Consider the following 16,987-nt stretch of genomic DNA (forward strand, 5'->3'; position numbering starts at 1 on the left):
GCCACACGCTGGTTCAGCATCTAATTAATTCTCAGCGGGTTTGTTTTAGTATACTCGGCAGACTTACATTAATAATGATTTAACGCCGTTTCATGTCTATTTTGTATTTAACCGCTTACTATTAAAGTGTGTAAAGCGTGTCTTAATTTAGGATATCAGTATTTATTAGTAGTTAGGGATCACATACCTTTGGAACAATTGAAGGCAAAAAATATTGTAATATTCCTAAATTTTATTGTCCTGGGAACTGCCTGTTTAGTATCAAATGAAATCCAATGTTCAGGACATTTCCAAATAGATAATACATTTATAGTAAGTAATACATTTGCAATTTTTTAACATCTAAATCCAGCATTGTAGAAATTCCCACTATTTGAATGAAGTATGAAAATAGAATAGGATTCGGTATTCTGGATTCGATTTAACTATTCTAGAATATTCTAGAATAGTAAATTATTCTACATTGCCCATCCCTAGCTTGAAGCCACAATGTCCAACTCTACTCGTACTCACCTTGAGTGCTTTGAGTTCACGTTTAGCATACATTCTTCTGACACAGCATTGTAAGTAAACAATGGCTTTCAATTGTTTGTTGTAATGGATTCGTACCAGCCATCCTCTGATGTGAGCCTTGAAAAATGAAGGGGTTTGGATTATGTTTTCTTTTACAAGTTAGTTAGTGTCACGCTTCTAGGTAAGACGCTATAATAGCTAGGAAGGTACAGAGGTATGTGAACCAAGATGGCGGACACCGAAACGTAGTATGTGTACCAGGTTAGGGTTAGGCCATAATTTCAGGTACAAATACTACAGGAGTCACTTGGCTAATCCCCGAACTCGTAATAGAACTAAAATAGGGAAAATTGGAATGAAGTTATGGCCTAACCTGGTACACTTACTACGTTCCGGTGTCCGGCATCTTACTTCGACAGCGCCGGTCCGGAATCTTCCCGTTTCATATTGCTTACCCAATTCATTACACCACTGGCAAGGTGGTGGTGGTGGATTTTAACCATCGTGGATAGAAGTGTAAAGCTTTAACTACTAGGTCACCGCCCCCTCAAAATGGAAAATTTACCCTTCGGGTTGACAAATAATGATCTCAGGTTCTCTCATTCATGTCTCGAACATAACTCACCTGTAGAATAGTAGCCTTTGCATTTCTGAGCATCTTTCGATATAAAATTCGAGCCAACAATCCACGAGTGAAAGATTGAATTTTGACGATTGCCTTCCATGTTCTTGTATATTTTGATCGCGATACGTATCCACGCCATGTACGTTGAATTTGAATTGCTGCTTTGGTTCGACGGAGAAAATTTGCATGCCTGGAAAATAGGACATGAGTCATATTGGTTATTTTTTTCTTTTAACAAATTGACTGAAATTCATTGAAATGTTTCCTGAAGTACATAATTTCTGAAAATGAAATAAATAAAAGAAACTCATTTCTGAGCAAAGTTATGACAATTTAGTTTTACAATTCTTGCTCAGATATTTAGATTATTGAGCACACAATGACAGACACATGAACTATTCAAACCATGCAAAAGTCTGAATTAAAGTTTGGCATGATATTAGCTAAGGATCATTAACAAATGAAAAACAAGTTTTATGCGTAGTGTGATGATTTATGTCTTGAAATCTAGAAACGCCTAAAACAGCCACGACATTTGACCCTGCTGACGTATACTGTTCCTCATTTAATAGCATGTTGTTTTGATTTGAATGTCATTCTTTGGTTTGTGCTGCTTTAAGACTCTTAGTCGACGTTTGGGCTAATAAAAGCCTAGTGTACAAGTTTTTTTCTTTCTGTATTAGGTTCACCACACGTGAGGGAAGAATAAAGGGATTCAAAATTGGCAAGGGCACAGAGTAAAAAAAAACGTTTTTGAAAAATCCAATTCATTTTTAACTGAATATCGTGACCGAGTCGAAAAAACACACTAGATCAGTATTTCTTAACTAGGGATGGGTATTTCAAATCGAATAAGTTCAGATGAAAATTTTAAACCGTCGTAAAAGAAAAATTCAGCGGCTGGCATGGTGGTTCCCGGTTGGGAACCACTGCCAAACACATACCTTCTTGCTTTCATTCCTCTCGCATATCGTTGCAGAATCATCGCTGCGTTTCTCTTCCTTAGATATTGTTTCTTGCACAACCAACCACGAATATGTTTTTGTACCATGATAGCACATGCTCGTAATTTATCCGCTCGGAGTTTCTCAAGATAGGCAACCTGAATACAAAACATGAATTTATTCATCGGACTTGCAGTGTACATATAAAAATAACTAAGAATAGCATTAATGATCATTCACTTTTCATGAATCTGAATTATTCGCTGTTCATATATCTTGTTTCACCTTTTCATTAAACTCTTGTGGTCAAGTAAGTTTTACACTACTGCTACTAATATATTTATGTCTATATATTTGCACATTGCTCTCTTGAGAGTAAATCGTTTCGGTATATTGAAGTTGCAACGGAAATAAACGCCGGAATGTGGCAGAGGCATCACCTACACAATTCCTCATACCCCAGGTGAGATAGGATTTGGAATAAAATTTACATATTTATCCAGGGGAGAGGAAATCTGATAATACGGCTTAATCATATCACAAACCACGGCCTCTCGTCCGGTTACCAGTTCATGTTGGGTATAGGAATAGTTAGCTAGTTGTTTGTTTTCAGATGCATGGACTTGATGGTGGGGGAAGCCATAACCGACCAGCGGTTACCAGTATGTTACCTGTCCAGCTCTGAAGAAAATCTTTGTTTTTCCTGGCTGATATTTGTCAGGTTCAGGTATCAATCTGGCAAGTACGTTCTCACAAGTGACTCTTGGTTTGCCACGAACTATTTCTTTTGATCTCATCAAAACACGGTATCTGGAAGAATGACATTCTTATTTGTGTGTCAATTTTGGGAGAACCCAAAGTTGAAGTGCTTGAAATCAGCAATTCTCATAATAGACGATTTCTTGAGTGGATATCGAATGTGGTCTGAGATATGCGAGAAGGATGTAAGGGGGGCTCTTGTTGAGTCAAGAGTTATCTTGAAACTTGTTTTGGTCTGCCTATAGTAAAGGCCTAAAAAACTTCGGCAATTGTGATAGTAACTTACATATTCTCCACATATTCAAGATCATCCATCTCACATGTACTATGTATAGTACCCTAGTTCAATTAACTTGGTATTAATTTTTTTGGCAACACCGCATTTTTCTAATGCAGATGGACAATGATGATATATAGCGCTGCAAGGGGCAATGGTACATAAAAGTTTGAGAAGCACTGCTCTAATTGACTCCAGCTTATGCTTGAATTCTCAATTGAAAAAAAGGAAGCAAGAAGTTGAAGTCAGGCAACTGGCGATTTTAAGCAATGCAGCTGTGGAGCCGAAGAAAACTCAGACTTGAAACCATTGAAAAATGACTCCAAGTTGATTCGAACTTTCGGTTGAAGAAAATTTGGATTTTGACTCGCATTTTAAGGATTCAATCGGCCTCCAAATTCCAAAAAAGAATTTTTTTTAAGTAGAATCCCACATACCTGTCATGGAACTCAGTGTAGGACCATCGTGATGGATATCCAGCTGCACTGATTCTGATGGTCTCCAGCACTCCACAAGCTCGAAGTTGTTGGACAGCTCGTTTAGGCTCAAACCTGAAAATATTAGAATTGTTAACTCATGCTTGAAAGCAGAATTTGAGCTTGCTCCTGTTACTGTTTTTGCCTTCGAAATTTTCAGTTTTTGCCGTCATAATTCTAATCAAATCCTGTTATTTTATATGTTGTTTTATAGGCCTTTCAGGGGGTGGTTCACCAGCGACCCACCAGTGGTTACGGCTTCCTCTACCATCAAGTTCATTTGAAACAACTTGCTAACTAATCCTATACCCGACATGGACTTGTAACCGGTCAATAGGTCGTAGTTCGCCTATAATTGAGCCGTCTTATCGGCTTTCAGATCCCCCTGGATTAATATGTAAATCCTATCTTATCTTTTTTGAGAGAACATGTTAATATTATTTCATTCCACACAAAAAAAACTGATTTGATAATAACTTACGTGAAAGATTGCTTATAATCATTAGGTTTAATACATCTGACATAATGTGGAGTCGTTGAGTTGAGAATTGTCATGAGTTTAACGAGAGAGGATTGGAACTGTAGAGAAAAATATATTTAGTTAATGTATTCTGCACTTATTAACGTATTCTTGCACTTATTAACGACATCCTCTAGGTATTTGAAAATATTTTGTCATATAAATATACAGTATTAAACATTACATAGCAAGTGATTTTATTTTGTATGTAAATCTCAAAGGTTGTGGGCCGATAAGGTGCCACAGTCAAGAGGCCATTTGCGATGACCACTTTAATTTAAAATAAACTGAGTGTGATTAGTTTATTTCTTTGACCAAATCGCATTTATTCTTTTACTTTTGTTTGTTGGCTTTTTAAAAAAATGTGGGGCATAAAATAACTGATCAAAAAGCATTAAAAGCAAAACTAAATATTATTATGAGAAAACAAGGTCTTGAGAGTTTTTGGAAGAGGACAACCAAAGAGGACAACAAAACTTTGAAAAATCCCAGACTAGTGTTACCAAAGTGCAACATCAAATAGTGAAACTCAACATGATGACCCACGTTTCCCAACCAGATGTGGGTTTTTGTCATTATTGAGGTGGAATTTTGCTTTGTATAATACTATAATACTTATCTGTGCACACATTATAAACTAGTTAAACTGTACAAAAGCGGGACGGTGATTTGCGCTTAAACATTAGCTAAAGATCGACTGACAATTTCGAATGAATAAAGTGGTTTTTACGCACAGTAAGTAAGAAATAGGATTTCCAAAATAGGTGAAAACACGAATTTAACAAAAAAGGTTGGGAAGTGGGAACAAACCACTACCACTAACTGCTAACCTAAAAGCCATCTTATCAAAATTCTGACAAAAATTCCCAAAACAAAGTAAAACACAGCAATTACTTGGTTCCCAACAGTTTTCCTCATTTCCTTTCCACCTCTGCCTTTAGGCTTTCCTCCCAGGGATGTTTGTTTGACCATTTTCACACCGTGTTTCCCAACCCCTGCTTTGACTTCGTGTGAGGACTCTTCCTTCTCTATGAATAACTCAGCAACTAGTTCATACTGTGAGAAATAAAATTAAAATTATTATGTGACTTAAGTTTAATTTGGATCCATTATACTACAATGGGCACCAATAGAAGACAAAGCCAGCTAAATGTACAGGAAATTTAGTTAAAGTAAGGTATATGGAGGTAGATGTATCTGAAAATGACTAGGATTCAAATGGCTACCTACGCAAAGGAGCATTGTAACATAATATAACCAGACGATTGGAATGATTCGTTCGATATAGGGTTTTTGGGTCGCCATGTAGACAAGGCCAGTCATAGAATTGGGATGGATATTCCAATTCCATTTTAAAGAATACTCCGTAGAGAGCTATTGGGCTACAATGTAGACAGCAGGTTAGGAAAAGGGATGGATATATGGCCAAAATCGCTATTCAAATAGCCTCCACAAGAAAGAGCTACTGGGCTGCTATATTGACAGAAGGTTAGGTTATGGCTTCCAGTCAGAGGGCCTGACCTATAAAAGGCTGTTACAATGCCAAATAGACAACAGGGTATAGTTTTGGGGCAGTTACATTGTGCACTGTCGTTTAAGTGTCAAATCTAACTTTTATACTATTCTTATTATCACTATATATTTTAGCAGTTAACCTAAAGATTAGAGAGGTACAACACATACATTCACACCATGCAATATGATAAACATATTCTATGCAAGCACTCTAGTAGTGAGTTTAGTGCGTTGAAAGAAAGTTAAAACAAGCAAAGATGAGTGAATGTGCAGAAAATTGGAAGATTTGAATAAGCAATGTGAGAATTTTATGAAGAAACAAAAAACATTTTCCTCCAGTGAAAAACGAATCCCGTAGACTCCGCAGAAATATTTGATAATAAATAACAAAATTAATAGCTTTTTAGTGAAAAAATACAATCTTTAACCACTGAATATTTTAAAGCAAATGGTCCAGTAGTTGAAGAGAAAAGTGTTTTTTTCACAATAAAAAAATAAAATCCCAACAAATACAAATTTCCAATACGAACTATAGATGTCCAATGAAGATTGTGAATATTTCAATGCAAAGCTTAATTGGTACTCCCATAGTGTGTGAGGTTAGCCCATAATTTATTCCAATTTCCTTATTTTAGTTTAATTACGAGTTCGGGGACTGTTTGCATTAGCCAAGTGAATATACCCCTAGCCCATAGGTTTCAGTCCCTTTACACAACTTGATATGAAGTAGGCGATCATAATTAGTTACCTCCATATTGGTACACACACCTCTGTAGCGCTGTTTAATTTGAGAACAGCAGTAGACAAAAGAAGAGTAACAATTTAGTACAGTGGTCACATGGACAAAATTTGGTGAGAGTTGAAAGAAAAATTGGTTAAAACTCCACTAAAATAGGACAAATATCAGCAAATTACACTCAACTTGAGTAATTTAGATTGAGGAGTTATATTGGAATGAATCCGGAATGAAAAAGCTTCTAACATGGAAGCATCTGCTTGTTCAAAGCCTTATCAGAGTGAAGCATGTAAAAACAATGTAAATAAAAACCTATTTAAAACTTTGCTCCTTTTAAAAACCCTCCATTTTCTACTTTAATTCCACTTATTGTGATGTCATGGGAAAATTTCAGCTGAATGACTTTCAACAAAAGGTGTCTTAATCACGGTAATCTATACTCAAACAAGCAAGGCCCAAACATGAATCATATCTAATTAGCTCATGGTATCCTCGGTTCATATTCGGCAACATTAGGTAAAACACTTTTGTGTGAGACTAAAACCTTTACAAATGGAATAGTTTAGCAACAGCTATTGCTTAGGGTTTTGGAAACGAATCCGTATCATTTTGAAATGGCATTTACCTCTTAATAAACAAAAGACGGCTCATGTTAGAATATATATCAATTCCATAATTTTTCTCTCCATTGATTTCATATGCGAATATCCTAATCTGAGTGATTAAATAGCGAAATTGTGATATATGCCAAATGTCATGAATTTTAATTTTGGATAAAATTAATAGGCTACTTAATCATGATAATCTATACTCAAACAAGCAAGGCCCAAACACTAATCATATACGACTTGCATATGATATGTTCAGATCATATTTGGCAATTTCAAATAATTCAATTTGGAACTAAGCCTGAACTGCCATATGTGTGAGGAGTCTGGCTGTAGTCTCAATCCGTAATTTAAATTTCACTGATACACTGACATGTTTTACTAGAAAAACCATCGATTTTAATTTAACGTATATACTCGCATATAAACCGAGTTTGAAACCTCAAAAAAGTTTGATCTGGACTTCAAAATTTTTTTTAATTTGAAAGATTCGATCTAAATTTAGCACCTTACTTGGATATTTACACAGCAGTGTCCATAAATGCAACCAAATATAATTGTGTTTAAAAAGATGTTCTCACTACTTTTACATCTCAAAAAGTCTTCTTTGTGCACACAGATTTTGTTCAATAAATTATTTTTAGTTAGAGTTTATGTGAAATCATTAATTATTCATAGGAATAAGATTTAGGAATAAAAAAATTTAAAACATATAGAAATGAGATTCAAAATGTTCATGTCTACATATTTGCTAAATTATAATTGTTAGGAAATAATTGCTTTTATTCGCGAATAATTGACCTATTGATTTCAAACTTTCAGTGAAGATGTTCTAATGCTCTACTTACTGTGCTGTTAATTGGTCAAATTTGAGTAGTTATTATTAAAGAGATGTTTCTGGCACAATAGACACCAGACACACATAGACAGCACGCAGCCCGGCGCTTGCCGAGTATGGCTGATATATATTGGCGGTTTACGGCCGATATGATATATCGGGCCGATATTGCGTGTTTGCCGATATATGCAAAAGGTTTATGTAATACAACATGCTGCTCAACCAAGAATGCCTGTTATATTTGACATAGTAATTCTTAATTTAAAGAATTATTTGGTCACAAAGTTGTGTGATTAATAAAGCAATGCTTCTTGTGCAAAAGACACTAAACCCACATAGACAGTGCAGAAAGATAGAAAATAGTGGTGTTTATTGCAAAAGGTTTATTTGCATAAAAAAGAAAGAAAAAGCTTTCAGAAATTTAATTCTGTAACATTTCGTTTGGGGAAGCCCGACTTTGGTCGAACGAAACATTACAGAATATAATTTGTGAAATTGTGATGCAAGACGTCTGAATAACTGAATATTGTCATTTTGCAGAGAGCCATAGTTATACAAACGCTACTCAACCTGTTATATTTGATATAGAAAATCCTTGATTTAAACAATCATTTGGTCAAATTTGTGTGATTAAAGAGATGTTTCTTATGCAAAGACACCAAACCAACAAAGAGAGTACAGAAAGATGAAAAATAGTGGCAATTACGAACAAAAGGTTTATGTAATACAACATGCTACCCAACCAAGTATGCCTGTTATATTTAACATGGTAAATTCTCGATTTAAACAATTATTTGGTCAAATTTGTGTTATTGAAGAGACATTTGTTTCTTGTGCAAAAGACACCAAACCAACATAGACAGTGCAAAAGAATGGAAAATGTGGATAAGAACACAAAAGGTTCTTGTGTGTGTAAGCGTTCCTTAATAGACTATTAGAAATATTTACCCAACCTAAATTTTTATTCAGTTTAAATTAAAAAATAATATCATCTACAATTCCAGTAAAAACATTCAAACTCCCAACCCCAAAGCGCTGTATACAGTGCACGAGTGCGTGGCCAAGGGGGAGAAGGGGGACTGCGACCGCTATTTGTTGTGGTCTAAATGAACAATTAGAAGTATAAAACCCCCCCTTTAAGAATTCCTAACTACACCCTGACAGAACAGTAAACCAAACATACAGTGAAGAAGAGACAAAACAGGAAAGTGTTACACAAGGTGCAGTTAGTGACTAATACTTTACCTTCTGTCCGTGGGAAACGTCCAGGAAACAAAAATCAGAAAAAAGAAAGTTAATTCACACTTATATAAAGATTTCAACTCCACCCAACACTATACACCAGGGGTTCTCAAGCATCATTTTATTTGGTGCTCCCGAAGTATGCGAACCAAGATGGCGGACATCGGAACGTATCATGGGTAACAGGTTAGGGTTTGGCCATAATTTTTTTCCAATTTTCATTATTTTAGTCCTATTATCAGTTCGAAGACTAGCCAAGAGCCTCCCGTAGTATTTATAAACAAAATTATGGCCTAACCCTAACCTAGTACACATAGTACATTCCGATGTCCGCCATCTTGGTTCGCATACTTCGGGAGCCCCTTTTATTGTTTACCCCTCAGAATTGAAAAGTAAAATTTACCCCCAATGCAGGCCGAATATACCCCAAGGGGTAACTTACCCCAGTTGAGAACCCCTACTAAACACCTCTATTGCTTGGGACTACACAAATTAAACATTAAGCAATTATACATACTGTATTTCACAGACCATAAGGCACACTGGTTTATAAATTACTTAAATTGGGTTTTTATTCATAAATAAGGCACGATCTGTACTGTTACTGGTTTTTAAAGCATTACCGGTTTTGGGGGTGGGTGATTAGATACCCCCGTAGTGTGTGTACCAGGTTAGGGTTAGGCCAAAATTTTATTCCCATTTTCCTTATTTTAGTTCTATTACGAGTTCGAGGAAGTGAATATATCCCCCTGCCCATAGGTTTTAGTCCCTTTACACAAATTGATGTAAAGTAGGCGAACAAAATTAGTTGGGGAAAAGAAGGAATTTAAAGTGGCCCATGGAATATAGTAATCTAGAAACCTAAAGCATCTATTTGTCTATTCTATTATAGTGACTAGGTGTATAAGTCAGCCATCTTGGGCTAAAGAAAAATTATTTTTTGCAACATCACTATTTTTTTGTTTAAATTTGGATAAGATTATCATTTATAGAATCACTTGAAACATTTTGGCTATTATGTTGGAAAATTTGTGAAGCAAATTTTGCTTCACAGCCAGAGACAAATTTATGAAATTAAATTGACTAAATGAAACTTGCTGCAAGTTAGGCTGCTATCTATCTAATTAGGCAGGTCTACTCACTATTGTTTTATGTATAATGAAGAACGATGATAGCTAAACATAATATGCCTCGATTTAAATATAGATACGAGCTACCAGATTATTTTGTTACATAATTATAGACAAAGTGTCTGCGTGATTCTATTAAATTCTGACAAAATTAAACATCAAAACACAGACCACTCAGTATTGAAACTATTTTGAGGTTAAAGGTTACAGGAACATAATGATGCATACCTGACTTGCTTTGAGAATATTTAACTGTTCTTCATGTACTGTATCTCTGTTCTTTTCAAGAAATCCTTCAACTTCATACCTGGACAGATTGCATTAAATTTAAACAAAGATTTTTACTAGATGTTTATAGTGCGTTTAATCTGATGAAAGTTTTGCATCCATCTAATTATGAACTTTAAATTTTTTTTTCATATACAATTTTGTAAAATTTTGCTCAGAGAAAGACTACAACAACCGTTTGAAAAAAAACTGGATTCTTTAGAAATATACTTCTCACACATCAGAATTTTTCCCACCTGACATTGTCCGCAAAATGCACAATAACGAAAGCAGTTGTTGAAGTTCTTGGCTTTTCGAAATGATTTGAAGTTTTCAAATGTTTGTCGTAAAGTTTCTGAACCCATGATATGTCGCTCCCTTTTGGCATCTGGAAAATAATATGATGGTTTTTATAGAACGTTTTTGAGCCATTCGATGACCTTGACTTTTGATCTTTCGATTGTTCATGATGGTGTGACAAATTGTGACATGTAAGTCAGTACTTTGTCATTTTCAAAAGCATTTGGTAAAAGTAAGATCGCGCATGATCATATAAAAGTAAGCAAGAATGGTCTCTGAGAAAAGTTAAATGATGACCATTGAAATGACGGCAAAATAAAATGGTGAGGCAGTGGCGAATCAAAAGGATTCCAGTCTTTTCAAATGATAGTAGCTTTTTACATATCATTCGATATCAGTGGCTGCATGTACAGGGCCTTGTTCAATGCCAATGATGTGATTAATCGCATACCGATAGTGATATCTACCATATGCACGGAATCCGGCGATCAAAAAGTATGTGTACCGGTTTAGAGGTAACCAATTTTGTTCGCCTACTTTACATTAAGTTGTGTAAAGAGACTGATTACTATGGGCAGGGGGTATATTCACTTGGCTAACACAAACAGTCCCCGAACTCGTAATAAAACTGAAATAAGGAAATCGGAATGAACTTATGCCCTAACCAAAACCTTGTACACATACTACGGGAGTACCCTGAATCCTATTCTTAGTCGGACGTCAAATTAAATAGTAACACAGACTTAGCTTAGTTAGTGTCGGAGCATTATCCGTGGCTGTTTGTACATTGCTTTGTTCATATTGAAAGTCCCAAAGTATGTGTTCCAAAATGGCACACAACCTTACCATAGTTGTGTACCAGGTTTAGTGTTCAGGTTGTGCGCCATTTTGGTACACATACTTTGGGAGCGCCTAAAGTGCCTTACCCGACATTCATCGTCCAGCAGATCCAGGATTCCAAGTTTCTTTTCAATCAAATCAATGCAAGGCTGGTTGTCAGTAAAATCAATGAACTTCCATTCAATTTTTTCACGAACGTATTCTTCCTGCTCTAGTTTGAAAACATGCTGAAATTGGATAAAATAGGTACGGTAATTATTTCACTCGGAGCTAAGTAAAAGTGTTTTCGCGTAGTTTTCCTGTTTTTCTGAAGAAGAGAAGTCATAGGTAATCAAAGTTTACTTTATGTAATACCGCAAAAAAAAGAAAAGGGCTCAACCGGAGAGGCGATTTTATTAAGTAGTCGGTTTAGTGAAGCGCAAGTTCCGTGTCCAAACAAAGCGCCATAGGTATGGATAATTGAATAGTAACAATGAGTCGACACGATACTGTGTTTCCTGGTTGGCGGTTTAGGTTCGATCGATCGGTAAGTATGTTGGTACATATTTGTCTGTTTGTTTGTCAGAGCAAAGGAATCGGAACTGCAGTTTCTGTTTTGGGGGATACCCTAACTTTCCTAACGATCGATAAGTCGACGTTCTCCGATTGCTATCTAGTTATAGTCTCAGCTTGTCTTAATCTAAGCAAGCAGATCAGAATGTACAATATCTCAATTGGTAAAAAACAACACAAAGAAAACAATGACCTTGTGTATGTATGTTATTTTGGATAACATCAAGATGAAAATATAATGATTTATTTAGTTTTCCATATGAACTTGCAACCAATTTAGAATGTATTTGATAGTTCATTTTTGAAAATATTTTCTCATAATGTATCCGAAATAGTAGAATATTCAATATTGGCCGTCCCTAATTATGAAGTTTGCAGAAGTTATAATGAAGTGTCGAGAAAATTCAATGACGAGTCACCAATGTTGGAATATATGCCGTAGTACAGGGGTGAGCTATTACTTTTCTTACTTTCCCATATAATAGACTTGGTTACCAGGCCGGAGGCGTAAAACCCAACATGGAACTATAAATAATAAACAGTTTTTTAACAAATATATACCAAATTAGCCCCTGCCATAGTACAATCTTTAATTATCCTTATTCTGTTCTATTCTAAGATTATTGATCATTTAGAAAGATTAAATAATATTGTGAGAAGGTTAATTTCAGTCTTAGCATCAATATATTGATTAGTTAGAGAAAGAAATAACAACCAACGAAAGGAGTGTTAGCATGATACGCTAGTCATTGTAGAATTGTGAAGTCAATATGATTATAAAGGCAAACAAATTTATAATGAAGCTCTAAAGCAGAAGCTTTCCCAAACCTTTGAGGCCGCAGACCTCTCTTTTTGAATTTTATTTTGGACCCCCATCCTATGTTGTATCAATTTCTGTGCCTAGCCAACAAGGAAGGATAATGTTTGCTTTGACGAAATAAAACTCATGAAAGTCTGAATCAATACCTAAACTAAAGTTAATTACTGGCAGGCAAACAGCAATTTGATAAAATTATGATCTATTTGTATATAATTTAAACTCTTTTCATACCGTTGCTGACCTCCTGTGCAGTCGTTACGGTTCCTAGTTTGGGAAACCCTGCTATAAAGGATGATTTTGAAATGGGAAACCCTGCTATAAAGGATGATTTTGAAATGACTGAGAGTTCAAAAACGGCCTGTGCTGTGAGATTATGTTAATTCACATTCATCAAATCAACACTCTTACCTGGCAAAATTGTTGTTGCAGCTTCTCATTGGCATAGTTGATGCAAAACTGCTCAAAACTGTTGATCTCAAATGTTTCGAATCTGTGGTTAGTAAAAGATCAGAATTAAGTCTTTTAGAAGATTGAAAAGCTTGAAACGATTTTTAGGGCCTTGAAAATTCACGTTTCCCATGAGTTAGTCAGTCGCTTAACATTTGCATCATGCATAGCATTATGAATATGCTTGGCATTGCACTGTTATTTATCCTGCATGAGCTTACAATTTTGAATGGTGAATATTTAAATATTGAAAACAACTTCGATTGTGAATTAAAAAAAAATTTATATCAGAATCCAGGTTATGACTTTGATTAGTTTGAATTCCGCAGCAAGTTACCATAAAGCTGTCTCACCCATAGATGTCCAATACTCCAACGAATGAATGTGGTTTTTCTTGGGTGATCAAAGCGATATTAATTTTGTCGACAATCCATTCGAATAGTTTTGCATAAATATGTTTGGCAAGAGCATCTCTGGAAGCCAACGCCTGTAAAAGAAATGAGAAGGTAAATGAGAGTAAATTAGATATTATTTAGACTTGGAAGTATAAATACTTAAATTTTACATGGACAACAGTTGACTATGTGCGTAGCCAACTATTTATCCTTCTTCTATGCTTTGAGCTGGTGGAACTGTATGCATATTAAGCAAGGATGCTGTAGCAAGAGTAAAGGAGGCTATACTAAGTACTGTACTGTTGGAATTACCCAATTATACAGAAGTATGTGCACCAAGATGGCGGACACCGAAACGTAGTATATGTACCAGGTTAGGCTTGAGCCATAATTTTATTCCAATTTTTCTTATTCTAGTTATATTACGTGTTCGGGCACTAGCTAATGACTCCCGTAGTATTTGTACCTGAAATTATGGCCTAACCATGGTACAAATACTACGTTCCGGTGTCCGCCATCTGGGTGCACATACATCGGGAGTATCGGTTTTTGCGCACATTATTGATTACAGCCTGACTGAATCATCTCAATGTTAATTTTAACAGATTTTGGCATCTAATGCAGGCAGATAAAAAGCCATTTTTTCAAAAATGGATAAATGAGGTTCTAATTCACAACAATGTGCTTTTTGTATACATTTTTATAAAATTACATTTGAAAAGCACAGCAAACAGGTCATTTTGATGCACAGTTTGGAAAACGCTGTAAGAACGTTAATCTATGTCTTGATATCAATATATTGATTCATTAGAGAGAGAGAGAGATAAGAAGGAATAGAAGGAGACTTAAGATAGAATACTAATCAGTATAGAGTGGTAAAGTCAATATAATTGTAAAATAAAACAAATGTATGAATCTCAGAGATGACCAAAACACAATATTTCACTATTTCAAACACATTTTGATAAAATGTTTTCGAACATCTAATACATTTGGGGCCAAGTTGATGTGGAAAATTGCTTTTTCTTCATGTTGATCACATGTCACATCTAAAACGACACAAATATATAGGTCATTGTTTTTTCTGTGTTGTTTGTTATCAGTTGGGATGTCTTAAGTTTTGAACTGCTTGTCCGGCAGCTAAAAAATCTTTAATTTTCAGATAAAAATGTTCTAAATCAAAATACAAAAATCTGTTCATCATTTTTCAAATTAAACTATTCTGAAATGTCCTTAAATAAAGAATTGAAACTATTAAATATAGTTCATTTCAAATCGTTGTCCATATTTAGTTGCACTGGTATTACGTAATGCAGTGATAAAGTGTGACAGAACAGTCAACTAACCAAATATGCAAACACAACGAACCGCTTATGTAAATAGACCTGATGCAGTAAAATAGAGTTCATGCATTGTGTAGAGAGACTATTATCAGAGTGACCTGAAATACCAGGTCCTTTGTAATATTCTGTACCGAACATAACTTTTGTGCAAAATGTTTCAGATTAACAACCCTTTGGGTACAGTCATACACAAACAAATTTACTGTTTTTTCAGCGACCACCCTATGGTAAAACTTCCAAAAGTCACTGCTTGTACAAAGCCTTGCTCAACGTGAATATCCAAAAAATAAATATGAAATCTACAAAAATTTTACTTATGACGGTGATTAGCGATCTGGACTCATTTTAGTTGAAGGTTCACTCACAGCCGTGTTCAGAGCAAAATTCGTACTAATTGAGTACATATCGCGCTAGTGCCGATCCTGTTGTAAGCCTTGTATGTATGTATGTATATTTACTTGCCTCAAAGCCTCAAAAATGTAAAAGTGTAAACAGTATCTGCATAATAATTAAACAGTTAACAGAGACGGAATACATGTTCAAGACCTTACTGGCCTAAGACACAGATGTGCGACACGAACCTCAACAAGTATAACTGCAGTTTAGGAATGCTGTGTCAAGCCTTGTCAGTGGCAGCTTGCCCAAAGCCTTTTTCAGAGCTAGATGTAAAACAACTTCTCACCTGATCACATGTGAGTGGTTTGATCAAAACTTCAGCCATTGTTGTGATTTTTCTGTTGCAAAACCATTTCGACATTTGTTGGGCTTCGATGCCGAGTAAACCACACATTGTTACAAGATGAGGATCCTCTACCTATGATACAAAGAGATGGTGAATTAGAGATGTAACTAGAGATGGGCGATGTAGAATAATTTACTATTTTGGAATATTCTAGAATACCTTATCAGAATCCAAAATACTGAATCCTATTCTATTATTATAGTTACTTTTTTAGTGGGAATTAACCTGCCAACAGGTTTCAAATGGGTTTGCCGAACATCCAGAAGTATGCGCACCAAGATGGCGCACAACCTGAACATAGTATGTGTGTACCGGTTAGGATTCAGGTTGTGTGACATCTTGGTGCGCATACTTTTGGAGCACCAGTTTGCCACTATTATTAACATTGTGACCCTTCAAGACCATTTTCGTCAATATTAGCTTTGCTTTTATATATAGGTACAGTTTATACTTTTCAGAAAATTAAAGTATTACACTGACCATCTCCAATGTTTCTTAAAGGGGTCCTAAGGTAGAAAACCAAGGCTCTACATAGTGAGAGCATAATAAACAACAATTACACGACAGACAACTGCATTTAGGCATGTACTTCCCAGCTTTTAAAATTTACTTTTATGGTTCGATAGATTTACTCCTGGTTGAGAACCCCTGTCTCTCATCCAAGAAGTTTATTATTTTATGTATATTTATTATATATAATATGTGTATATATGATAAAATCAATGATTTTGATGAGAAGCCCTGAAAAACACCATTTTCAAATAGCTAAAATTGCTAAACATTTAATTTTCAAAAAAAAATCAGAAAAAATTCAGGTCCAAACAAGGTTGTTGGAAATAGCAAATCAAATTTTGGTTGTTGAGCGACATGGCCGTCCATTAAAATGTCAATTAGTGACTTGAAATTGAAATTCCCCTGGGGGATGAAGATGAGTGTACATATGTTGGTAAAACATAAGCCTGTGATATAAAAAAAATTGATATTCGAATACTTAGGAAATCATTTATATATGGCGCTCCAGAAGTATATGTACCAATATGTAGGTAACTAATTTTGTTCGCCTACTTTACATCAAGTTGTGTAAAGGGACTGAAACCT

General features: G+C 35.3%; 1 protein-coding gene across 1 annotated transcript in view; it reads right to left on the minus strand.

Moving 5' to 3' along the window:
• The window catches only part of LOC120341197 (unconventional myosin-Va-like), a 65,053-nt gene that overhangs the window by 33,149 nt on the left and 14,917 nt on the right, over window positions 1-16,987 (minus strand). The window contains exons 10-22 of the mRNA XM_078119842.1: window positions 15,830-15,961; window positions 13,763-13,896; window positions 13,371-13,452; window positions 11,677-11,817; window positions 10,708-10,838; window positions 10,412-10,490; window positions 5,009-5,170; window positions 4,076-4,173; window positions 3,556-3,669; window positions 2,754-2,892; window positions 2,083-2,240; window positions 1,139-1,328; window positions 514-630 (exon numbers count right to left, since the gene is read on the minus strand). Coding sequence (XP_077975968.1) covers window positions 514-630; window positions 1,139-1,328; window positions 2,083-2,240; window positions 2,754-2,892; window positions 3,556-3,669; window positions 4,076-4,173; window positions 5,009-5,170; window positions 10,412-10,490; window positions 10,708-10,838; window positions 11,677-11,817; window positions 13,371-13,452; window positions 13,763-13,896; window positions 15,830-15,961 — 1,677 coding nt within the window. The remainder of the gene's footprint in view (window positions 1-513; window positions 631-1,138; window positions 1,329-2,082; window positions 2,241-2,753; window positions 2,893-3,555; window positions 3,670-4,075; window positions 4,174-5,008; window positions 5,171-10,411; window positions 10,491-10,707; window positions 10,839-11,676; window positions 11,818-13,370; window positions 13,453-13,762; window positions 13,897-15,829; window positions 15,962-16,987) is intronic.

The sequence above is a fragment of the Styela clava genome, chromosome 14, assembly GCF_964204865.1.
Source record: "Styela clava chromosome 14, kaStyClav1.hap1.2, whole genome shotgun sequence".
NCBI classification, from domain to species: domain Eukaryota; kingdom Metazoa; phylum Chordata; class Ascidiacea; order Stolidobranchia; family Styelidae; genus Styela; species Styela clava.